Consider the following 26,550-nt stretch of genomic DNA (forward strand, 5'->3'; position numbering starts at 1 on the left):
CTATCTTCATTCAGGGATACATGCTGAGACTATGTTTGGCTTCACCGAATCATTATTAAAAAAAATTGTTTCTTCTTCTTCCAGTATAGTACAGTCCGCCGTTGGTGTATTATCGTACCTTGTGCTTGTCAAGTGCCGAGTGTACAGTGCAAGTAAAAAGGCTCTGCAAGAATTCTAAAAACTGTTTGAGCCCATGAGTGATCTTAAGCCGACATGCACAAAAAACAGAGAACCAATTCCTCCTGCTTGTGGGAAAAGCCACAGATATCACTTACCTGTTCACATAAAGTCTACATGTAGTTTCAACTATTATGTTTTTTTTCACTTTTACTTTGCCCTGATAAAAGATTCAATTGAACAGAGAGTCACCACAGTGGTGACCACACCATAGACCGTGTTTGCTAATGACTTGGTGATGTGCCTTTAATATTCATTATAATTCATTGTCAGACAAACACTTTCTCGAACTTCTAAGCAAGTATCATTCAAATGAGTAGACTTGGGCTAGGCCTACCGTACTGCAACATTCTTCCGACTTACTCAATCTTTCTTCCTTCTCTTTTTGTTTGTCGATCACAAGTCGTCCCTTGCATCTTTTATCTCTTTCTTGACAGGCAATATATGTATACGGTAGCTACAGTACGAGCCTTTTAGTTTTAGTAAATTATATCAAATAAATAAGTCTCTAAGTTTTTAAACTGGAACTGATTTAATTGGACTTGGAAGTTGGATTTGTACTCCATCTTTGCTTACATTTACAAACACAGTCACAGACAGATGACTAACAATAGTATAAATATCTATGAAAGAACTCTGAAAAGCCTAATCACTGATCGCATGGCTACGCCTACACTGATAGATCTAGGATAGGCATATTGTAGGCCATAGTCTACTGCTACCGAAAACTTTAAATGCACGTGTACACTGTATATCTTACCTTGGAAATGTACAGCGGCTGGTTAAAGTCCCTACCACCGGCGAGACGGAAGCCCCACGGGCCGGGCCCCGGTATCGTGATGTTAAGCCTCTGGGCCATTCTATTTCAGGGGCTTTGAAGTTCACCTCCGATAAAACACACCGAGAACACAACCAGACAGTAAAAATCCACAGATAAACGCAAATTGTGGGCGATGTCAGTCAGTGAAGGAGAAAATTTGGTGAAAGTAGACGAAAGGGTTACACACAACAAATACAGATTTCGGCAATCAATGAATGCAACGAATGCCAGCAATGCGAACTAGGAAGTATGCGTGTGGCTCGCCAGGAGAGTTGCATGACCGGGGGCTAGCACTCTAATCAAACGGTCGACAGAATATATTAGATTTGTATCCATTCGCAGACATATTTGACAGGTAAACGGTCAAAATAATTTTTGGTAAGATAAAATATCTAAACAGTACACACATTATATCAAAATAATTTATTCAGTATCCCTGTTATGCCAGGGAATTTTTACGGGCTTATTCTGAATGGCTCGTGTAAACTATAGCGTGTTGTACCCCGGTAGTAAGTGGAGACAACCCAGCTCCCCTAGCTCAGTGATAATTTATGTTCGAAGGATGAAGAAGGTTTATAAGTCGTTCAAAAAAATTGTAACTGACGGTTTTATTTTATACATTTGTTATAGCAAGTATTTTATAGGCTTACGAATCAGAGATTGAACGAAAACTGGGGAAAATGTTCTTATTTTCTCATTTTAAGTACACTGGCCCAAATTAGGGAAACATTTCACCTAGTAGGCTTACTTGCAAATAAAATGATTTTGATCACCATATTATTCATGTCCACCGAGCGGCAACTTTTAAACTGTATTGCTATAGTATAGGCTAATAAACTTGTTGTTGACCCTAAATTTGTTAAACATAAACACATAAAATTGCTGTAATTTAAGGGTTTTGTAATTATTTGTTAATAACAGTTAATTGAGAAAACTGGGAATTACAAACACTTGGGAGAAGCCTCATGCATGCCTTATCATTGAGGCTTTTTATCATTTTAATTATTTAATTTAGGAATACTTGTTTTTTTTTCCCAATTCGTGAGAAAATATTAAGCAGCGAATCAGCCAACCGGTTAATAATTTTTTTTAAAATTTAAAAAAAATTAAAAAAAATTGATATACATTTTTTTAATACGTGATCAAACAACCCCCCCCCCCCCCCACCCCCACACCCCCCCCCCTCCCCACTGACAGAAAATAACGGTCTGCGCGATCTTCACAGAGGACACTTTTTTTTTTTTTTTTTTTTTTTTTGGTCTCGAAATTTGAAAATTAGACATTTTGTTCCGTGGGGGGGGGGGGTCACCTTTTTTTAGGTCAGCCATTGGTATAATTTTTTTTTTTTTTATAAAAAAAAAAAAAAAAAAAAAAAATCAAAAGGGGGGGGGGGGTTTCACAAAAAACCATACACAAAACATATACATAAAAAAACTCAAGGGGGGGGGGGTTAACCCCAACCCCCCCCCCTGCGTACGCGCCTGACGTCACCTATTGAAATAGGACAGTTACGTATTACGTAATCCGAACATGATTACAATAGGGTTTTGAAATTCCCTATGAGTTGATTTTTTTTAAAAATAAGTCCTATCATATCAAAGGAATCCGAGCTGACCGAACATGTTGCCTATAATATAATCGGGATCGATAACGTCTTAAAAAAAATAATATAATGTGATATGTACATATATATATATATATATATATATATATATATATATATATATATATATATAATGTGGAACAAGCAGCATATTATATAACCACATGGGTGACTAGATAAAAAGAGAGCAGAAAAAGCATCAAACGGCTGCCAGTTTATGTCAGCCGGTTTTTGAATGAGATGTATAAGCTGCCTAGTATTAGTGTTATCCTACTAAACTAAACTCTTTAGTCTGTGATGATGTCATCGTAAACACCTCTTCATTAGAAGGCTCGAAACAATACAGGACAAAATTACTGATTAAAATGCAATTAAAATGAACTTATTCTCCGGTGCCTAACCCTCTTCACATGCAGTTTCTACCCTAACATGTTCTAATTTGTAAGTAATGGGCATTCCCAACACCAGCATTTACTTTCCGGGTTTTTACATCCTGCCTTTTTAATCTATTTACTATACTGTTAATTATATTTGTTTATTGTTTACTAAATTGCCAATTAGAAGGAAATAAATGTTTTTTTTAATTTCAATCAATCAATCAATCAAGCAAGCACTGCGAAGAGCAGACGACGTTGACTCAGTAGGTTTCTATTTTCAGAAACCTAGGCGGGCATGTGCATTCAACAGCTGTGGTTCACCGCAATAGCCATTCGTCACTGGCGGCTGGACTTGTGTGACTCAGCGTGAATAAGTGTACTTTCTTTCTTTTCTTATGCATTTACTAAATAGTCTTCTTTACGCCTGAATAGTTTTAGTGACGTCATTTTCTTCCTTTGATAATACTGGGAAACGAATCAACCACCGTGGCCTTTATTGAACGGTATCCGTAATGGAGTGATACAACTTTTTTACCCCCCACATAGGATTTTCAGGATTTCCACTATCTCCATATAGTTTTGTTTAGCCTAGTAACCGTTCCGGATATTTGCGACTTCCAAATTTTCTTTCGTAAAAGAAGGAAAGTTATCAATTGTTAACGAAAATATATTCATTCATATATTTATTGATTGATTGATCTATTAACTTATATGAATTCATTTAGTCAGGTTTTGGCTTATTCATTAATGTATCGCTTTTATATGTTATTCATATTCTTTAATATTATCATAATTTTTTCATATATTTACTCATTTATCTCTTCATTCATTCATTCATTCATTTTTACATTATTTAGTGAAAGTGCACTCTTGTACATGTATAAGCACCTTATGAAACACCTCTTAGAATTTAAAAGACAAGTTTAAGTAAGATTATAATAGTTGCAAACTCTGAACTCTAACACTACGAAGTGTTAGAGTTCAGTGGTTGATAACAAAGGTGGCGATTTCAACGACCGGAGGGCGGGGGGGGGGGGGGGGAGGGGGGGGGGCGGCATTCGAGGAAGCAAAGTGACCAAGGTGGAAAGGGACTGTGAGAGTAACCACCCCACCCTCGTTTTCCTGGATTAACGGGGGACATTATGCCCCCTCCACGCATCACCGCCCTGGATATAAAGTCTATTTTAATCAGCGCAAAGGGGATCAGAAAATTGTATAAACAATGATCGTCAAAATAAACAATATCTTTTTTTCTATTCTCCCCACCCCCTCTTTCTCTCTCTCTCTCTCTCTCTTTCTCTCTCTCTCTCTCTCTCTCTCTCTCACATACATACACCCATCTCTCTTTCTCTTTCACTACTCCATTCTTATAAGCACACTTTCTCTTTCTCTTTCTGTTTTTTTTTCTTATCTTTTTCCCTTTCCCACTACCATAGTCTCAGAAAATTGTATTGATAGCTCTTATAAATCTAAAATGTTACTTTTTAGAGTTTATGATTACACGAATCTGATGGAGAACCACAGTAACAGTGACTTGACCACAGTGAAATTTTGCTATCCTTTATAGTTATTATGGTTGACAAATCTCCATACCGCGAATTTTTACGTAATTTTATAAATATACTTTAAACAAAAACACGATCGAAAAGATTTTCGAAATATCAACCTAAGACAATTTCAACAGCCTTGATTTCGATTTGATTTGATTTTGAAACGTGCAACGTTACAAGGAGGTCTTATGTAATAAAAAAAACAATACAAAAATGCATTGAAGTCGTCCTTTGGGTTGATTCATCGAAAGACTTTGCGATCGCGTGCAAAGAAATACGCGCACATGACCAAATAATGATCGTTTTCACCCATGCTCATTTATTCCGAAGGCGTTAAATTCATAGATTGATAGAAGGTCTATCGAGGCAGAATAATATCATAAAACTCAAGATGTGATATATAATGAAAAGGGGCAAAGGCTTACATATTTTCGGACGATCCGAAAGCAAAGTTTTTACCAAAGATATACAATCGACCAATTTCCCTTCCCAATGTCTCACCATAAATACTTCAAAAACAAATATACACAACACTTATTGGACAGGGCACATAATAACGATAACTACAACTATTTAACTGTCTTCGGAAATACACTCTTTGAAGAGTCATATTAGGATCACTTTGTTGTGGAGTGGTAATCCGAAATGTTGGAAACCACTCTATTAAAGAAAATTCGAACCTCTACTTTGGAGTGGTTTTCACAATCGACGTGGAGTGGATTCCACTACAAAATAAGTGATCCCTGACTTGACTCGCAAAAGAGTGGAGTCCACTCCTCTACATTAAGAGAGAAAAAAAAAGAAGACAAATTCTATAAAATATTGCATAGTTAGGGTAACTTTGGGCTATAACACTCCGTACACGGTACCGTTAGCATGAAATCGAAATGAAAGATTGGAGGCGATGATTAAGTGGAAAAGGTCACAAATATTTCAAGAAGATTAGAAATATCAGCGACAAATGAAATCAAGCGCCTGTCAAACGAATCACAAAACAGCAAACCAGTAAAATAAATAGAGGTGTTAAAATTCTTTTCTTTTTTTTCATTTAAAAATCAAAATTGTGAGGCCCCTGCAATCGCAGGAAAAACAAGCCATGAAATATATACACTTTATAACAAAACAAATTTTGGGTATTTTAAAAGAGTTGTATATTTCAATTTCGTGTGGAGTTAAAAATCCCGATAAAATGCACTTTGGTAAAGAGTTCGAAAAATACTCATACGCGATTTTTTTAAAAAAGTATTCCATATTAAATCATCATAAAACAAACAAGGAATAACTCTCTTTTACAGAAAAATTGTATTTAAGGCACGAAAAGTATCTATTTTTGGAGGTTTTATACCCCAGTCTGCTTAACTATAGCTAAATCACGAAACATAATATAATTATATTTTCCACTATTAAAATCAAATAGCTAATAATGTTCACCAACACAAAAAAAATCGCATATTCTCGATCGCACGATAAAAACGAGTCCTCTATTGCACAGCTAGAAAATCAGATTATAGCAACAGGCTATGTCTAACTGTTTTCATTTTTTCTATTCTATACATAAAAGCTTAATACAACCATTCTTGTGTGTCTGTGATCGAAATAAATCAACTTTTCCATATGTAAAAAAAGAGAGAGATAGAGAAAGAACGCTTTGTTTTGAAGTCGTGGTTTTCAAGCGATTCAAGCAATATAACAACTTGGACAATGTTAATATTTCATTTATTTGCCAAAAATTATTAAACATTCACATTAGAACGTGCTGCACCTTTTCCCTGTCACAGCTAAATATCTATTCAATCCAACTCAATTTACCTACACTTAGATATTTACCTTGGCTTGTAATTAAATATAATTTTCACAATATTAGTACTTTTTCAAATTTAATTTCAGTCACCTGGTCATTCGGTTTACTGCGGTCCCGTAAAGAGACACCCTTACGAAAGTCATTCACCTAAAATGCAAGATTCGCACTACAGGGACCAGCGAAAAGAGAGAACCTTTTCGACTGAGCTAACCAACCCTCAGCAAAATTTGAACCAACCCAGCGAAAAGGAGCTTATCTTTAAACGTTTCGGAGTTACACCCTTTCAGATAGAGGGAAGGCCTATATCACAAATTTTATCCCCTAAACCCTGGGCAAAACAAGATTTTAACACCGACATAGAAACTTGGGGAATATTTTTTAATTCATTCAATAAATAATGCACTTTGGTTTACAGATTGAGTTACAAGTCTCCCATCATAGCCTCTTCTTCAGCCGTCATCTGTTGTAACATTCTGAAAGATCGGGACTGTCTACCAGTTGGCTCGCCGTCATCGGGTTCGTAATTGTCAATTGAACGGTAAGTGTTGGCTGAAGGTGCTTCTTGTTTGTTAGCATGTTGAATATCTTCGAGAGCTACGAAAAAAGAACAACAGACAACAAAGGTATTTTGTTATAAGCATTTCATAATGATATCTATGTCTTTTGGCAGTCATCTGGAGGCCACAGCCAACGAGACCGACAATATCGGTTTTAGGCTCACAATACCGACGGTCCAATAATTTGTCGGCCTTGTGGGTCATCTGACAACTTTTGTTAGAGGGTTCACTAAACTCACGGCCCACAAGACCGACACAACACTATAACTTTCTTCTTTTCAGTGTTTTCTGATGTATCCTTTAGTTATGTCGGTCTAGTAGGCTGTCGATCTCATTGGCATTTTAACACGTCGGTCCTGTGTCGGTCTGGTTGGCGGGCGGTCTCGTGGACTGTCGGTCTACTGAGATGAAACCCGGACATGGGCCGATGATCGTGGTAAAATACTGCCAGATGTTGAGGCACAATGCACCAACGTTTTGACATTTCGACCAGTATAGAGATATTAATATTTATTTTTTAAATGTTGTTAGAGATTTTCTTTTAATATAAAAGGATATTAGAATAATTGACAACGTTGCAATTATCAAAATCATCAAATTTGTAGACAGATAGAAAGTACAAGCCGTGATACTACACGGCCTTTTCAACTTCGTTGAACACACGTCTGCTCGTAAAGGTAACATCAACATACGCTGCAAACCACTTGAATATCATCATTTTATGGTAATCGACGTATGTTACGATTGTGCGCCATAGTACGAATCTTTTCGCTTTCCCCCCTTTTTGCTAACTGCCGTTTGTAACAAAATATAGTCAGCGAAATAACCCTTTCAATTATACCCAAGGAACTTTAAAATCATTCAAAGGGTGAAAAGAATATTCAGTGCTACAAAAGACCGAGCCTTATTCGAATAGTTAGTGATATGTTCTGCAATCGCAACATTAAGGAGACTGATTGGTCCATTACCGAGGTCACGTGACATACGCTGCGCGGAGACGCCATACAGTGATCGTAATTATGATAGAGGTGGATATATAAAGTGGCGCCACAAGGTAAAAATGGTAATGGTCTATAGGTTATTGTGTATAAATTACCAGAAATAAACTATATACAAAAAAGAATTTAATACTGTTTTTTCGTTTGCTTTTGTGATCACAAATTAGAAAGGAAAAGTAAAAGCCGTCAGAAATAAGCCTACATAGGATATGGACCAAACGTTTTTTAGAGGAATCGTATCAAATTCACATACATTTTAATTTTGTAACAGTCTCACTTTTTTTTCATAATAACATAAATAAATATTATATGTGATTATGAATGATCGTACTTTATAGCTTCTCAAAATCCCTACTCTTGATTCCTCTCTGTCAAACATATATAAATTAAAAAAGTCAGAAACTGGAAAGCAGAAAATATAAAATTGAAACTGTTAGAGAATAGCGGAAAAGGGAAGTATTAAATCAAAAGACTATACTAATGTAACAAATGAAAAGTCAACAGAGAAACAATACATATATCAAAGAAAAAGACATTGGAAATGGACTCGAAATTGTACAATTTCCCACATCTATGCATAAAGGGAATGCTAATAGGCCAATATAACCTAAATTCTTCTCATTTTGATGATGATGATGATGATATTCACAGCATTTGTATGGCGCCATATATCTGTTTAAAAAAACATTCATATTTGCAATATGATTAACGAATTTAATTCTAAGAAATTGTATTTTCCTTTTCCTACACGAAGCTTGAATTTATTTTAGAATAATTTGACGCCGTTAGTTAACTGAGACAGTCTTTAATAAAATAATTTATAAAAAAAAAAATACAATTCAGAATTTCATTTTCATGACCTCCGCCAGAACAAACTTCAGAAAGAAAAAAAAAAGATAATAATGATAAAAATATAATGGATTCTTGAATAGCGCTCATGTCTGTCAGACTTGACAATTCTGGCACTCCATATTATTACCCTGGCTTTAGCATTGCTGCCATCATTATGATGGCTCTCTAGCATATCCAGGAATTATCTCCTGCCAGGTACCCATTTACATCACCTGGGTCGAGTGTTGCAATTGTAGATTAATGTCTTGCCAAAAGAAATGGACAGAATCAAGACACTGTCTTCTTTGACATTTGGATTGGGCATTGATTAAAAAAAACAATACAACGTAGCACACGTCAGGAAAAAGAATTAGAAACATAAGTAAGTAAGGAGAAAGGAAGTAATAACAAGGGAAGGAGAAATTGTTAGAGGGTACTCAGTAACGACACCCAGAACCTCTAAAACTTGCATAAATTAAAAGAGTCAGAAACTGGAAAGCAGAAAATATAAAATCAAATCTTTGTTAGAGAAGAGGGAAAATGAAGTATTAAATCAAAAGCATTATGCTGATTAACGAATGAACAGTCAACAGAGGAACAGTACAAATATTAAAGAAAAGGACATTGGAAGGGACTCGAATTTGTAACATTTGCCCCATCTATTTAAAGAGGGAATAATGGTAGGCCTATATGACATTGGGATAAAACTACTGATCCAAATGCACAAAAGTCAGGACGACGAAGACGAGCAAAGATTATACCATGTTTGTGATTCTTTTAAAGCATGTCGGGGTCATATTCATCATCGTAGTAGTTCTCTAAGGGAAACAGTGAAAGATGAAAGCAAGGCAATAGCAGATTGTAAACACAAAGTGCACATGGGATAAAGCAAAAGTAAAAAGAGATTATGAATGTAACCACTTATTCTAAACATAAGGTATGGATATTGTAGTTATGGAGATTTTTGCAGTAAAGTTACGAACTTCATTGTGAAATAGTTGCAGTAAAATCAGAGTTTTTAATGTGACTTGACACATAAAACAAGTTCGAAAGTAGTTTATTTGATTTCTTTTCGACTGTAAGTTTATATTAATAGTTGATCATCAAAGGCATATGTTGATAGAATTCCCGTTTATTTTTGTCTTCTCGAGATGTATGGAAGTGTAATGATCAAGATTTGCCGATATTCCTCTATGAAAACATTCCTTTCCTTTAGATTGTATCCCCATCTCTTCATGTTCCTACTTTTTGTTTCAAAAGCCTATAAGTTTTTTCGACAGCTTTGCAAATGTAGGTTTTATTTCTTCCTCAAATATTTTCAAGTTTTTAGTCTCACGTCCCCTCTTTCCAAGTCCCCCCCCCCCCCCGCCCGAAACTCCCATTTAATCAATAACATTATATTACGCGATTAACATAATAATCATGTGATAAATATTATACCTCTCGCTTCCTCTTCCTGGGTCATCTCCTCCAACATGCGGAAGGACCTCGATTTGACGGCGGGGTTCGGCGCGAAGGCCTTCTGAGGCCTCTGCTGGGAGGTTGGGGGTTGCTGACGCTGGGGTTTGGGTCGGTTGACGATGGGTGGGGGACGCCTAGGTGGGGCGTACGTCTGGGCCCTCGGGGCATGGCCCGCATACGACTGTGCCATGGGCCTTGGCTTGGAGTACATGGGCTCGTGGGCAGGGGCACCGAATGGAGTCGAGCTGCTGCCGTAGCTCGGTCTACCGGACCCGAAGCCTTGGCCCCCGCCGTAGCCTTGTTGTCCTCCCCCGTAGCCTTGGCCCCCGAAGCCCGGTGACATGGGTGACATAGGGGACATCGGGGACATTGGTTGAGACATAGGAGCCGCCGCAGGAAACCTGTAAATGGGATTCATAAAACAATGATGGAAATAGTATCAGGTGAAGATCTTTCACGAAATTCAAATCAACTTGAACCAGATTAATTCTCTTTCCTTAGTTTCTTCATAAATTTGATTAAAATGATTATACTTCTGACAAAAATGAATATTTATGAATAATTAATAATGAGCGATGAGTTCTCCGTACATGACTTATACCATCTTTAAGAAAATAATTAAACTTGAGGCTTAATTAATGTATCGATACACATCTCAACGCCGAAAATTATTTAAGACATCATTATTGGAGCAAAAATGTTTTAATTGTCTCCCATTCTTTCTTATTTTTGGCAACAGGATTGATGAAGATACAACACACAACCAGTACTATCTCTTTGACCACAGTCGCAGTAATACCCTTAAGTATTGCCATAATTCCATGTCTTTTACATTACAGTTGCCGTTTTCCTCTGGTTTGTTTATTCATTCATATTTTTTTTATTTTTTTTTTACCTCAGTCGGCAAATTTTACCGAACCGTTCACCCATCAAAAATGTAATAGCGTCTCCATGTCATTCATATACCTTATTTACAGTCAACGTACACTAACGGTAAAGATGACGAATCCTATCTATGAATAAACAAATCAAATGAAAACATAAACCCGGTCCCTGGCTTTGCATGTAAATAAATACAAATAATACACATCAGTGAGGGCAATAGTAAGAATATTTTACTAATGCCCGAACAAAATGATGTGTTTTATTTGTTTTATAAGATTATGTTTTATTTGTTTTTATAAAATGATGTTTTATAACATGATTTTACTAATGACCGGTCATTATCAAAATAACGTGATAGGCAAAAACAATGCCTGGTCACGTGTACGCTATCAACCAATCATTTGATTAGGATCCACGTCATCATCTTATAAGAAACGATACTGTACTTGGTGGCGCCCGCGTCAAGGCCCATGCCTTCGACCTGCCCCTTGAAAGCATCTGCGATGTTATCCGCTGAGTAGAGGCCGACCGGGGAGTTGAACTGCTTATGAACGATGGTGGCCGAAGGGCCAGGGGGTGGAAGCACCTCGGGCTCCATACGGCGGACCTGCAGCACGAGGGAGATAAGTCCGTTTAAAAAAAATATTATTGTCGATCAATGAAATGATTATCACTGATAATGATGTTGTCTGCCGAGTAGAGGCCGACCGGGGAGTTGAACTGCTTGTGAACGATGGAAGCCGATGGACCAGGGGGTGGAAGCACCTCGGGCTCCATACGGCGGACCTGCAGCACGAGGGAGATAAGTCAGTTTTTATATTGTCGATACAAAATGATATGATTATCACTGATAATGATGTTGTCTGCCGAGTAGAGGCCGACCGGGGAGTTGAACTGCTTGTGAACAATGGAAGCCGTAGGAACAAGGTGTGGCAGGACCTTGGGCTCCACGAGACCAACTTAAAACACGAGGTAGATAAGACAGTTTTTAATCATTGTCGATCATAATATGATTTTCGGCTACAGCCCAAGAGCCCGACAGCCCACAAGACCGACATTCTTTTAATCTTCACTTCATATTTGTTTCTTTGTAGAATTTCTTCTTTTCTAAATGTTCTTCTTTTCTATATTTTCTAATGCATTTCTTCATTTTGTCGCTCTAATGGGCTGTCAGTCTCGTGTCATTTTTCCCGATGTCTTTTCTCGTAGGCTGTTGGTCTACTAGACGACTCCTGATCATAAGCCTACTATTATTATTATAAATAATTTGAGCGTAGAGGTTTGAAGATATCACCAGTAACAGCAGCAGATGTAGACGTATTTTTCGGAGCGACTGTGGTGGTAAAGATGGTGGTGGTAGTAGTGGTGAGTGTTTCTGTGTTTTTGTGTGTGGGAGGGGGGGGGGGGGGTTGTCGACAAATCCGATACTCCCATTGCCAAATGTGTAATAATTCAGTAATTTCACAATCTACAAACCCTGAAATCTGAGGGCCTTAATTAGGCAATATTAGTTTGGCGAGTATGTTTCCAGGCCCCGGGGTCCAGGCCCATAATAAACTGTTCTACCGGCGCCGTTCGTTGTATAGTTGTCGAACATGTGACTCTAGCAAATATGAACAAGCCTTTAGGGTTAGGGTTGCAATTGGATCTAGGTTAGGGTTTAGGTTAGGTAGAGTGTTCGGTACATAGTTGAAGGTACAACGCTTGCTTGCGCAAGGAATTAGCCAAGGAGCATTTGTCGCCGCGGAGCACGTGTCGTACAACCTCAGTATATGACCACAGCTACATTGGTTTATGTTGTTTGGTTGACATCACAGATACATATGCTAAGCCGTCACGTCCCTACCATCTGTTTTTATTGAGGCGTCACAAAGTGTATCATGATAGGCATTGGCGTAACTACAGGGGGACATGGGTGGTAATGTGCTCCCTCCCCCATCCCAAATGAATGGTGGGAAAAGAGGAAAGAGGAAAGAGAAAGAGGGACGGAGAAAGAATTGATGGCAGAGAATAAAGCAACGAAGAAAGAAGGTGGCGGCACCCCTATCCAAAACATCGACCAACTCCACGCCCTTTATGCGGCGCATTATTATTCGTTTGGTAATATCAAAGCCCCTACCTCCCCAACCTAGATTACATCAATGGCTAGACCCATGCTACTGTGGACTGATCCATGCACAGAATAAATACTCAGCTGAAATCTGATAGAAAAGTACGTCTACGATAACAAGATGGCGTCGCCTACTGACGATATAGATTTTATGCAACTGGTCTGGGATATAAGACGGGATAGGCGCCAACTGCACTGAGCGATACCATGAAAATAATTCTTAGACGATTTCAATGGAACAGCACTGATAAACTGACTGTTTCTTCGCAGGGCATCGTTAAAGGCCAAGTCCAGTCCAGGAAATACTTGATCTCAGTAGAATCATAAAATTCAGACGGATAGATAAATAACAGTTAAAGGGAAATCGGACAAATAACAAGACAGTTATTAACTTTTTAATGACATGAAAAACCATGGAAAATTATGAAAATCTGTTGTAAGTCTTAATGCATCGGTCTCGTCATTGTGATTTGGTATGTATAAATATGTACATATATATAATACTGATTTCATGTGTTGGCATATGATGAAGCACATATAATGAAGAGAGGTGTCATGCTTTAAATCTAAAATGTATTACGTCATGAAGTTTTTTTCGAGTGATTATGTAAACAAAATAGGAATAATAATCCTGATAGCCTTTACGCTAGAATTTAGAAATCGTCTTTCTTTCTTTAATATACTTTTTTTTATGGGAGGGGGGGGGGGGGGGGAGGGGGTTGATCATCTATTTGACTTTTGTAGGACATACTTACTGGAGGGGGAGCTGATGGAAAATTTCCTGCCCTTGATTGTACTGGTGCGTCTACCCAACCTCCCGTCCTGAAAATTGAAAATGGAGAAAAGAAAGAGCGATCAGGAAAAAACAAAAATCAAACACTGAGGAAATAAAAATGAGGTGGAAATACAGCGATAGAAATGATACATTGGTAACAGAAAAGCCCTTAATTGTCTAACATCGTTTTAAAAATCCAGCTTGGAAATTTGATCAGGACGCCTGTACTATAAAGATTATATTCTATGTGCCACACAGGATGGATATAAAGATAATTGTGTTTAATGAGAATCGGAAGTGATAGAGAGAGAGAGAGAGAGAGAGAGAGGAAAAGGGGGGAAGGAGAGAGGCAGGGGGGGAGTAGAGAGAGAAAAAAGGGGGAGGGAGAGAGGGGAGTAGAAAGAGAAGAAACGGGAGAAAGAGAGAGAGAGAGAGAGAGAGGAAAAGGGGGGAAGGAGAGAGGCAGGGGTAGAGTAGAGAGAGAGAAAAGGGGAGGGAGAGAGGGGAGTAGAAATAGAAGAAACGGAAGAGAGAGAGAGAGAGAAAGAGAAGAATTTAAAATAAAATCATTCATATCATAATCTCTTTTTTTTTTGCTCACGAATTGGATCATTACATTTTATCTTACAACGCTGAACCATCTACATTGCAAAGCATAATATCAATGTAATTATTGGTCCCATCATCATTGGGAGGGGGGGGGGAGGGGAGGGGGTCGTGTCGTAATATTATTTTCTCTCTTTGTTTTCCTTTCTGTTTTGTCACCATTTGATGGGGGTGGCAATTGCCCCCGTATCCCAAGTAGCTACATTACTGCTCTCTTACGTAACACCCGTTACCTTCTGATTCTAAGTTTGAGATCCCCGCCGATATCTTTGATGGAATCCTGGGCCTCATAGTGGGACATACTCGAGGTGATTCTACCGTTGATGGCGCACACCACATCTTTGAGCTGAAGACCCGCGTATGCCGCCTTGCCATTTGGTGTCGTCTGCAAAAAACCAAAAAACAGATACAAAACAAACACAAAATTGCGAAAATTAGATTGAAAATGTAATTTGCATTAAAAAGAATATGAAGACCGTGCTAAAAAAAAATGCGATGTCACAAAGTTGCTGTAAATCCCTATACCGCCGTTACATCTCCCAGTCCAAAGGTTCATTGCGAATTTCTCCACACTTATAATAGAAGCTCGTAAAGCTTTAAAAAAAGGTCTATATCGAACGAATTTGATCTTTAATGAATAACGATACCACACGAATTGAACTTTTTTGATATCATTCTAACTCTAGAAAACATTTTCCTGAGTGGTTTGGATATATATCCTACAGATGTTTTTTTTTAGTACCGCGACAATGACACCCCTTGGCCTCCCGAATCCGCAAAACCGAAGAAAAAAAAATAGAAAAACCCACCACATCTAAGGTAGATGTTGAACGATTGATTTTCGCATTTTTCTAAAATATCACACGCAAACAGGAAAAGCGCAGAAGATGAAATAGAATTAATGGTAATAGGCAGAATTTTACACATTGAGGCATACTAGTCTTTTTATTTGGTCACAGTCATGGCAGCTTTAAAGTTTGTGATGATGATGATGATTCATCGTCTTTAATGTTTTTAATCCTTACCAAGTCATATTTAAAAAATGAAAAAGACTTATAGTGAATAATTACATCCTGTGATAAAAAAAAATCTTTGAATTTGAGTGTGTTAATCAAACAAAGAATACACAGAAATCTGTCCAAAATATACTCTGAAAGTCCTCTGAGTACCTCTAGTCCTCTGGAATGCGAGTCATGTAAACAAAATATATACAACATAGCTGATACCAATGCCCCTTGCCGCTTGACTGGTGAATAAACACATCTCAGTAACTTCTTGGTGTGCATGATAAATGAAGGGCTTGTGGAAGATGATCGGAAGATAGGATAATGTTTCAGCCGACGAACTGTCCTGAATATCAATGTGTGGTTTGCATTAGACGGGTATGTAATGTTTATATCATACACTGAAATAAATCATTGGGAATACGTTGAACTATGCATGGTACTTTAAAAAATTGGCCTTGTTTCGTCTCTACACCCAAGTATACCCAAATATTATCATTTTTAAAATTGCATAATTTGTTTGTGATTGATTACATAACACCCAGTGAGAAAACCCCTAAATATCTAATGAATAGTGACTCTCTTCTCCCATTATGAATAGCGGTCCTGCAGGTATAGGGAGTCGTTATGAATAGCGGTCCTTAAAAATAGCGGTTCTTATGAACCCCTAACTTTTATTCTTTTCTCCCCTCCCCCCTCTCCTCCTCAAAAATATTGTATTCTAACCATAAATAACAAACCTCTTTCGCTTTAGACTTAAACGTAACACTAGGGTCTGTATCTAATTGAATTATATACAGTATGTATCGTCCATAATATTGCAACGGTGATCTTATCCGGTCAAGTTTGAGGAAAGGTGTTTTCTGTTTACGAATGAGTATACTATAATTATTTCTCCTTATATTCGGCATAATATTATTGTTCCACATTAATCTTTTATATGCCACACAAAAAATCTCTGTGACACAGTGTATTCATCACGAGATGGATATAACACAGGCTTCAAAATCATTTAACCTTTTCTCGTGGCGGTAAGATTAATCTATACCAATGTTAAAAGGGTTGTCATGAATGTAATCTAGACTGGAAATGGGCAATTTTGCAAAGCCATTGTGTTTCCCAAAGTGCGGCTGCCTATTGCCTTGTGGAAAATTGCACATGTGGCAATGAAACAAGCGACCATGCAGAGAGCCGAAGAAAGCAACCGAAGAGCTGCCTTAAATAGTCAGCTTTATTACTACGACTATTTTGTCCTATTATACTATTCAAGTATATACACCAAACACATTATTGCTCAAAGCCAAAGGGTGCTAAATAGCCAAATATATATATATATATAGAAAGTGAAACGTAGTGATTTCTTAATATTACTTGATAGCCTATGCCCATCAGATTGTATACTGATGGATACCAAGGTAGTAAGACATTGAATTATCTTAACATTGGTGTAAATTACATTAATATGAGTTCGTAATACCCCTTGTGTAACAAGAAATTAAGTAAATGTGAGAGATTTCTACAAAATGTTCAGATGACAGGTATAACATTTTTGGGCACTGATGCTATTCAATTTTTTGTAGCATTTGAAAAAATCCTACATTCTGACATAAACAAACATAATTGTGTTGTTTTATAATAAATCCTCTTGAAATTCACAATAAATTTAGGGATACTACAAAAATATAACTTAAGAAATTTCATTGAGGACCATCAAGTTTCTTTTTAAGACATTACCAATAAAACTATTGTTGCATTTTCTTGAGACACCCCGTATAATATTTATTGTATCCTCACTGTAAGCGAAAGTATAGAAACATTTAAAAACAAATTTACTTACTGAACGAAAGTAAAATATACTAACTAGCCCAAAGATTGCTGCTGTCTGGGTTAGCCAACAAAGGTAGATCTTGATTAGGCCTACGTTTTAAACTATGCGATATAGATATTTTGACCAACGTTTACAAAATATTATTTATCATTATCATTTTACATGATTCATGATTAATGCATAGATTTTTGTTATAATGAACAATGATTTGATAGAATATTTATTTTGAAAATATTATGTCATGTAAAAGTTAGTACTTGTAACATTTAAAGTGTTCGTGATCTTGAGAACTTCAAGAAGGCTCTGCTAGAGAAATGATCATAATTAGCGATTAGTGTAGTATGCATACTACAGGAACAAGTAATACAAATTAGGAGAGTGGTCACACGTACGAAAATGAATGACGGTATTAACATAAACCCTTTCAACAAAGAGATAATTATAAAACCTCAGAGAATGAACAGAGAATGGAAAAAAAGAATGACAATAAAAAGATGATGCTACTAACACGAGATATAGCTCTGTCTATACCAAACACGGAACCAATGTTTGTGTTTTCTGTTTGATCAGAGCGTGATTTACAAGCTTATCCCCAAATACCTCAATCAGCTCTTCTATTTACTCTGCTCTTACGTTAACGGCCCATAACAAGTGTACTTAATTCTTAAGACATATAGGCTCTGACATTTCTTTCATACTCATCCCTTTTAAAGGGAAGCCAACCTTAAACAAGGATTTATTATTGGCAAGTTAAAGGTGTTTTGCCTCGTATGTTACCGACCATAGGCGCCGGAAGTGGGGTGGCAGGGGGGGCAGCTGCCCCCCCAGTCAAAAAAGTGGGGGGGCAAAACGCATTTTTGCCCCCCCAAAACGCCCCCCCCCCCCTCCAAAAAAAAAAAAAAAAAAAAGGCAGTAAAGGAGTAAAGATGGTTGTATTTTTACCCAAAAGTACATAACAATAATAAAAACCAGAATTAAATCACATATAAATTCCATTCAAAGAAAAGGAAAGTTAATAGGAATTAAATTTCCTAAAAATTGCGCATGCCACCTATATTTATCACTGGAGGTTTTTATAATAGCGATACGCGCATATCGTGGACATACATGTATTGTGAGAGAATGTAAAAGCGTGTCTGTTTTTTGTTATATAGGGGTGAGAAGACATGAGCTCCTGAACGATGGCGTACTGATGGGGGGGGGGGGGTATTTTTTTATTCGATACCAGTGATTTACAAATGTTGCTGAAATGACATGAATTTCCAGTATTTTTGTAAGTCATACCTTTTTATGCGTTTGTTGGAAAATTAGAAATTCCCAAATTTACAGTCGGGCGAAAAATATGCTTATTTAGAAACCTTTATGTCATGGTCTGCAAATCCGCTGGGCTCGGGGGCTCGAGCCCCCTCACTTTTTGAAAAAGTATGTTACAGAGAAAAGGAAAGAAAGAGAGAGAGAAATATTAAGTTACCTGCCAACGTCACAAATGAGGTATCAAAATATGCTCATCTGACCGTAATTAAAACTTAAACCTCAGAGCATACGGACTCCACCAAGGGCCCTAAGGCGGTCCCCTGGATGCTCATTTGACAGTAATACCTTAAAAAAAAACGAGCTTCCGGGGGCTCTGCCCCCTGGACCCCACCAAGGGCCCTAAGGCGGTCCCCTGGATGCTCATCTGACCGTAGTTAAATACCTAAAACCCCCAAGCTTCCGGGGGCTCTGCCCCCTGGACCCCACCAAGGGCCCTAAGGCGGCCCCTGGATGCTCATCTGACCGTAATTAAATACCTAAAACCCCTGAGCTTCCGGGGGCTCTGCCCCCTGGACCCCACAAAGGGCTCTAAGCGGCCCCTGGATGCTCCTCTGACCGTAGTTAAATATTAAAACATCTGAGCTTACGGGGGCTCTGCCCCCTGGACCACATCAATGACCTTAAATAGGGCCCCTGGATGCTCATCTAACCGTAATTAAATACCTAAAAACCCTAAGTTTCCGGGGGCTCTGCTCCCTGGACTCTCCGCCAATTAGTGACCTGCCAGCGTCACAAAATAATAAGGTATCTAAATATGCTTATCTGACCGTAATTTAATGCCTAAAATCCGTGAGCTCCGGGGGCTCAGCCCCTTGACCCCCTGCCGAGGCTCAGGTCCTGGACCCCAAGCCAATTTACGCTCTACCTGATCGTTAATACCCCCACTTTGAAAAGCGTTCCGCGAGGCCTGCATGTAACGTGTAAGAGTGGTGGTGATGCAGATTTTTCTTCTGCCCCCCCCCCTCCTTCCAAACTTTTTTGCTCATTACGTCACTGCCCCTGGAAGGTGAGCCCCCTGGAATGTTTGCCACCCCAATCCCAAACTGCTTCCGGCGCGCCTGTTACCGACCGCATTGAAAATTGTACTATCCCTGATGATCACATTAGATTAATATTAATAATAAGAACATAATGTCTAATATGTGCTTCATTCAATGGTAAAATATGGAACAGAAAATACATTGGACTGGCATTTAACGTAAAGGAAAAGGCCAACCAACTAACCAACTAACGGTTGGCCACATAGAAAACAATGATCATGTTATGACAGTTAGATGATGAACATGATAAAGTAAGCAAATATATAAATTATAAAATTCACGATAAAATAAATCATAAAAATTAAATCAACGCATGGTCAAGGTGTAAAACTGATATTCAAATCATTGAATAAAATGAGGTTGTCATCATCCTTATTTGTTGCAAAAATTCCATATTTAACTCTTTTTAGTGTACAGATATCGTGAGAAAGATGGAATGGAGAAAGAGTGCAAATGAAAGGTAAAACAAGAGTAAAATAAAAGTAAAATGGGGGAGGAGAAAGAAAGGTGGAATGGGAGTTAGTTGGGAAGATTGGAATTTCGAATGTAAAGAAAGCTAAATAGAAAGAGAAATAAAATGAGAGAACGAGAGGAAGAAAGTTACCAGGAAAAATGAATATGTACATAATTTTTGTCATACTTTGTTTATGTAGGCCCCTACCTTTGTTTATCTTTCTACTGGAAATGAAATAAATATTAATTGAATTAAATAGAAAGAGGAAAACGAAGAAGATGATAAAAAGAATGAACGATATACTCTAAATTGAAATGAACAATATTGTCATTTTTTGTCCAGGGCCCCTTACCATTGATGGTAACTTTTCCATCAATAGTAACTACCATGGAAACCTTGATTTTGATTGGCTGTTGAGCCATGTTACCATGGAAGTTTCCATTGATGGCAAAGTTACCATCAATGGTAAGTTTAATGCAACGGAGCCAGAGTATAGGAAAATAATACAGGGAAGCTATCCAACACCGGACACATGCATGCAGTCTCTAGTAAATATAACCAACATATTCAATTACACCCTTACGTGTTCACGTAGACCACAACGTGCATACCACCCGTCCACAATCGTGCATGGAAATAAAAAGTTTGCATTTCATGAAATTATTGTGGTCACTGGGAATTATATTATTATTTTAATGAAAATATAGAGAGGTCAATGTAATTAAAAGATTTTATCTATAATACAATATTTTAGGACGAAGATTTTAGGAAAAGAATAGAGAAACTACATTTGAGTAAATCCAGTACCAGGTAATTATAATTTTAGATTCCTTTTCATCATGTTCATGTAAAGTAATCATTATATTATAAGAAGGCCTATTTACGGAAATAGATGAAAGTAATAATATTCCCGAGAATTAGATAGATGTGAATAATTGTTAAATGTAGAGGCAATAATTCGTTCAATATCTTTTGTTCAGACAAATTCTGCGAGTACAATATAAAGCTGAGATAAAGGACCAAAGTATAGAGGCTAATAAATAAAGAATAACGTTATGGATATAATGCTCTTTCTTCATCTACCTGAGATAATATTCATTCTTTTGAATGAAATGGCATTTTGAGCCAATAGCAGCTTCAAAAATAATGTCATAGAAATTTCTATGGAATTATCATGGCGGCCATATTGGATCGCATCCTTTCCGGGGGTGCCGCACCTAGTGGTATCAGCGTCGTTGAGAAAATATTAGAAAGGCATCACACACGCAATGGAATATACCTCGACGGTACAACAAAAATATAGTGCAGACACCCCCGTGAAGTACCGCACCTCGATATAATGTCTGAGTACAAATCTCCCGTTGTCTTCATGAGATGGTATACATGAACATTTGAAGGTTTAAAATCTAAAATATAATCGAAGAGTTTGAAGGAATAGTCTTACCTTTGATATATGGATTGGAGTGTTAAAGTCCTTGCCGCCAGCTAGCCGAAAACCCCACGGTGCGGGCCCGTGGAGGGTAACATCTAGCATTTCCGTCATGATTTTTTTTAAGGCTAAGTTTTTCCTAACTTGTGAAAGACTTCCCCCTCAAACTGCAGCTGCGCCGGGCCAAAGGGTAACCGGTGAACAAGCATACACAGCGCGAGACGGCGTATATACCGTAAGCCGTGGCGTTGGTTAGCACTAGCTAGACAAGATATTAAAACACTGGATAATGTTTGTGTGTATTACTCTATGGGATGGTGTGTGGGGTATGGATGTGCGTGTGTGTGTGTGTGATGGATGGTATAAAGTTTGATCGATACTGGTGACTGGATGAAAAAGGCGGGGCCAATATCGGTAGGTTGGTATCCGAGAGCCAACGATACCAATGCCAGTATTTCTTCCGAGTCCTCCTCGTTCCTCTATACTCCTGCTTTGATTTCATCTTCTTTCTTTCTTATTCTTCTCCTTCTTAGACTATTTCTTCTTTTCTTTTTCTCTTCTTTCTTTTTCCCTTTTTTCTTATTTTTCTTAGTCTATTTCTTATTTTCTTTTTCTCTTCCTTCTTTTTTCCTTTCTTCTCCTCTCCCTTCTTCTTCTTCATTTCTTTCGAACTTCTTTTTTTTCTTCCTTTGTTCTTCTTGCTCTCCTTTCCTCCTAATTTCTAATTCGATTCTTACAAAAAACCTTTTTCTAGGTCTTTGTTGTTGCTCTTCTCATCCTCCTCCTTCTTCGTCTTTTTCTTTACATTTGTTGGGGAAAGGAGTCACTTTAATCCTCCTTATGAATAAGATTGCAGCTATGTTACAAGATGAAAATACAAGGCTTATTTCACCTTCGAGATAATGATGTAACATAATAGTTGTGTAGAGAAGAATTTCATTTATAACAGGCGAGATCAAATAAATAACACGAATACATCTAATTTGCAAAGAACCCAAGGACATTTAAGCATTCTCGATGCATTCAATACTTCATCTTGGAAAGACCCGAATCAATCTCGAAAGAATGTGTGAATACATAACAAAGAACACAATTTGTAGAGGAAAATAAGAAGAAACCCTCCAAGAGAAAGAAAATAAAACATTTGTCAAAGAGGGGGAGGCCAGGTAGGTCATCATATTGAGAGAAAAAAAACACGATTTATAAACAAGGTAATGATAAGATAAGTATTACAAAGGACGAAACAGTTTATACCTATTTGAAAAATGCCGGGGGATATTATAATTTGTGCAGAGATGATACTTTTCAAGAAGTCACGATTTCTGAATCACTATTACGTCTTCTGTATAAACAAATATATACTGCAACCCTCGAATAAAAGGGAAGTAGTGCCAGTCAGAGTAATAAAGTTTTCCCGCCAAAATATGGAGTCATTTGAAAAGTGCTCCGTTTCAGCTCTTTTTGTTAATTGCTCTGCAAAATTTAAAACCGATCAGGTTCGAATTTCCGCCAGGATATACTGCGTTGCCCTAAAAATGCAAAACCTTTTGAAATTTTGTCACGTTTTGATGTGTTGATTAGTATTTGCAACACAGAATATACGTCATAGAAATAAGAAACGCGATCACGAAAACTTAGGACTTACCCCCCCCCCCCCCAACTCGAGGACAAATTCAATATTGTATTGTTTTGCCCTCTGTAAATCATGTTCAGATTATGTAATGTGTTATTGTAATGTTCGTATATATTAAAAGGTGATGCAAATTAGACGTTGAAACTGTTTTTTTCTTGATTTTTTTGAGGAACCTTGCGAGAGTTTGAAGAAAAAAACATCATCTCTCGACAAGGCCGATACTTTCTCTTCAAGCATCACAAAGCGATACGATCGGCAGTCACCTTTTTCAACTCGGCGATCAATCGTTTGAATTGAAACGAACCGTGGAGCGGGTATCTCTATCTAGGTCTCCCACATCTACCGGGGGTTTTGACCATAAATGAATGTCATGAATTCGAGGTATGCAGGGTCCGTGCGTTTGCTTGCTTGCAAAGCAGACCCAGGCTGTGTTCTCACGTTGGAATAGCGTGTGGTTTAAGTTATGCTCGACTGGAGTCATGTCAACTTTCCGTGACACACACCGTATGGAAAAGTGAGCTGTCCATACGGAAGGGTGGATCCGAGATTCAATCAAAAGGTGTGGAATCAAGCAAGCAAACGCAAGTAAACAAAAGAAAAACAAGCAGAAAATAAAGGTTGATTTATGGAATTTGGATCTTTTGGGTCTAAAAATAAAAGGCGAAACAACATCCCCAGTTTGTTTAGGCTACTTTAATACCGCAAAGGATGTAAACAAGGGGGGGGGGGCACTGGCCGATTTTGCCCCTAAATCTACCATCAGATAAGGCAAGAGATCTCACGGCTTATGGACAGTAAAATCTTTCAGACATTGCCAAAAATCATCTCATTTTCATATCTATACAGTGAGATACTTATACCATTTTCCCCGGCTAACACTTGGTATGGACGCATCCTACACACAGCTAACATCTCTGATTCAGCTACCCAAATAAAAACAAATTAGAATCCAACGTGTGAACAAAGCCATGGTTGAGAGTGCTAACTGCTACATATTATTTTGCAGACGACCAGGGATAGACGTTCACTCGCTCTCCGACACATGATATTTTGATATATATTCCTCAATGCAATTTACAATGATGCACTTGTTAACGGTGGCAAATAATCTCCAGCTGTTTGGATAATGCAAACGTTATGTGGCTTCCAGCTGGTTCTTGGAAATAATATGGAAAACACGAAGCAGAAATGCTCGGTCTGCTTTATTAAAATATACATGTAAATCGTTGGGTAATGAGGCTACGGAATTATCAATCTTGTTAATTTTTTACAAACAAAAGATCTACTCCTCATTCTTCCCTTATTAGAAAGTACAATGTAGATGAAAAATATTGTTTATTGTATCCATGAGAAATTTTCAATTTACTTTATTTTCTGTTTGGAAAACAAGTGAACACCCCCCCTCCCCCGAAAAAGAGGCCCATACCTTGAAAGTCAATTTTATTAGAGAAAATGGGAGAGGTTTGGATGGATATATTATATGTCTATATATTTGACAAAGCCCTATTTTTCGTAAACAATTCATTCTTAAACGGAGGATCATTATTTCCTGTAAATATATATATATATATACATTTATATTTATATTTTATTTATTACATTTATAAAGAGAGATGGAGAGAGAGAGAGAGAGAGAGAGAGAGAGAGAGAGAGAGAGAGAAAGAGAGAGAGAAGGGTAATGAGAGGATCAGGGAGAGAAATATGTTGGGAAACAGAAATACATGGTAGCAAATCAATAACAAAGTGACTGAAAACTTCTTCTATATTTGAGCTTTCTCAAGTTTATATATCCAATCATAATTTTACATCATTCATGATAATCTGACATATAAACAATCGTTTACAAAAATTATAGGAACATACCTGAATTAATTTCATTGTGTTGTACACTCAAAGTAATAATGATAACTCAACACAAACCATTCTTTATAGTCAAACCTGTATATAAAGACTAAATAATGAAAAAAGAGCAGTGGTCTTATATACAGGGGTTGACTCCTTCATAATAGTCAAATAACTCATGATCTAATCAAAGTATTTGCGGGAGGAACCGATAAGAAAACAAATGTAATAGAGAAAAGAGAAAGATTTTCAATTCTTAATTTTTTGGACATCCTCAATTTTGTTAATGATGTAAGCCCAACAATTACAGAATTTTTTATTCTGACAATGCAAATCATAAAGTAAACTTCTCTAAGGTTAAATACGGGTTATAATACATCAAATTTTTAAAGAAAAAGTTCATAGATCAAGTAGATAGAGCATTAACAGGAGTAGCCTTTATGTTACAGGGATAAGATACAAATAGTCAGAAATTACTTCTTGTATTGCTTACAAAATTGTTCGGCTAATGTTGAGGTCAAAGCGATTTCACACATTTCTTAAGGTGTTGCATTGGGGTTTCAAAATTTCCTTACAAATCATTTCATCAAAGTATTATCTTGTTATTGTTTTATCTAAAAGCCTATGATATGAACACATATTTTGAAACGTATGTTTAATTGAAAACAACTATATGTTTCCTTAGAGCTATATCAATAAAAGAGATCGTTTTATTATAAAGATCCTATCAACAAAGTATTTGACGAGGGTTCAGTGACACAAAGACGTAACTCCATATTTTGTCAAAATGAGTATTTGATATCAAAATGTTCAGAAAAATGTGGGCTTTCCAGGAAACACAAAGACTTAACTCCATCCCACACCCCATTGAAGTCAATGGCTAGTGAAAAATAGACTTAACTCCTGAAGGGCCAAGTGCTCAGTGACACATAAACCACTTTTTCTCAAAATGGCCAAACTGGAGTTACGTCTTTGTGTCACCCTGACCCCTGGATTACTTCTTTAGTAGGATTGATAATTGTTGCTCATAATGTCCTGTAGGTTGATATTGGTATTGTAGAGATATGAGTGTACGGTAAAAGTAGGGCGAATGTAAGAGCTGCTACATTACTCCCCTGCCAGAATTGAAGCTGTGTATGCAATACACAGATGAAAGGCGATAAAGATAAATGAGCAAAGTACAAAATGTCACAAGAATCAATGGCTTATAAAAATGTAAAAGTGCATGTATTGTATTCTATAGTGTATGCAGTAATTTACAGCAGCCTAAGAAATGTACAAGCATGGCATGTTGAAAGAATGTTACTACAACAAGCATGGTATGCGAACGGCTGTTTAGTTGCCAAAAATTGAACAGTGAGTATTGACATGGTATGCATCGAATAAACGTGTATAAATGCAAGAGCATAAAAAACAGTCGATACATAATCCAGAATGAAGACATTTTATAAAACA

At 37.3% G+C, this 26,550-nt stretch overlaps 2 protein-coding genes across 9 annotated transcripts in view; both read right to left on the reverse strand.

Moving 5' to 3' along the window:
• Positions 1–1,344, reverse strand: part of LOC592242 (PDZ and LIM domain protein 5) — a 99,343-nt gene extending 97,999 nt beyond the window's left edge. Inside the window, exon 1 of one of the 7 annotated variants that reach the window (XM_030979406.1) lies at positions 938–1,344. In XM_030979406.1, the coding sequence (XP_030835266.1) occupies positions 938–1,036 (99 nt within the window). In that variant the 5' untranslated portion in view covers positions 1,037–1,344. The remainder of the gene's footprint in view (positions 1–937) is intronic. The other 6 variants (XM_030979403.1, XM_030979405.1, XM_030979408.1 and 3 more) reach the window with 6 other exon arrangements.
• A 3,479-nt stretch (positions 1,345–4,823) lies between these two features.
• Positions 4,824–22,181, reverse strand: LOC585685 (PDZ and LIM domain protein 1). Of its 2 annotated transcripts, XM_030979413.1 has the most exons (7): positions 21,636–22,181; positions 14,785–14,936; positions 13,926–13,992; positions 11,507–11,667; positions 10,155–10,576; positions 9,476–9,532; positions 6,835–6,922 (listed from the first exon to the last, which is right to left on the reverse strand). In XM_030979413.1, the coding sequence occupies exons 1-6, from the start codon at positions 21,732–21,734 to the stop codon at positions 9,492–9,494; spliced, it is 942 nt and encodes a 313-aa protein (XP_030835273.1). In that variant the 5' UTR covers positions 21,735–22,181; the 3' UTR covers positions 6,835–6,922; positions 9,476–9,491. The 2 variants fall into 2 exon arrangements, with proteins under 2 accessions (XP_030835272.1, XP_030835273.1); XM_030979412.1 differs by lacking the exon at positions 9,476–9,532 and having other exon boundaries at positions 4,824–6,922; positions 21,636–22,179.
• Positions 22,182–26,550: the final 4,369 nt, after the last annotated feature.

Source organism: Strongylocentrotus purpuratus, unplaced genomic scaffold, assembly GCF_000002235.5.
Source record: "Strongylocentrotus purpuratus isolate Spur 01 unplaced genomic scaffold, Spur_5.0 spur5_scaffold_10, whole genome shotgun sequence".
NCBI classification, from domain to species: domain Eukaryota; kingdom Metazoa; phylum Echinodermata; class Echinoidea; order Camarodonta; family Strongylocentrotidae; genus Strongylocentrotus; species Strongylocentrotus purpuratus.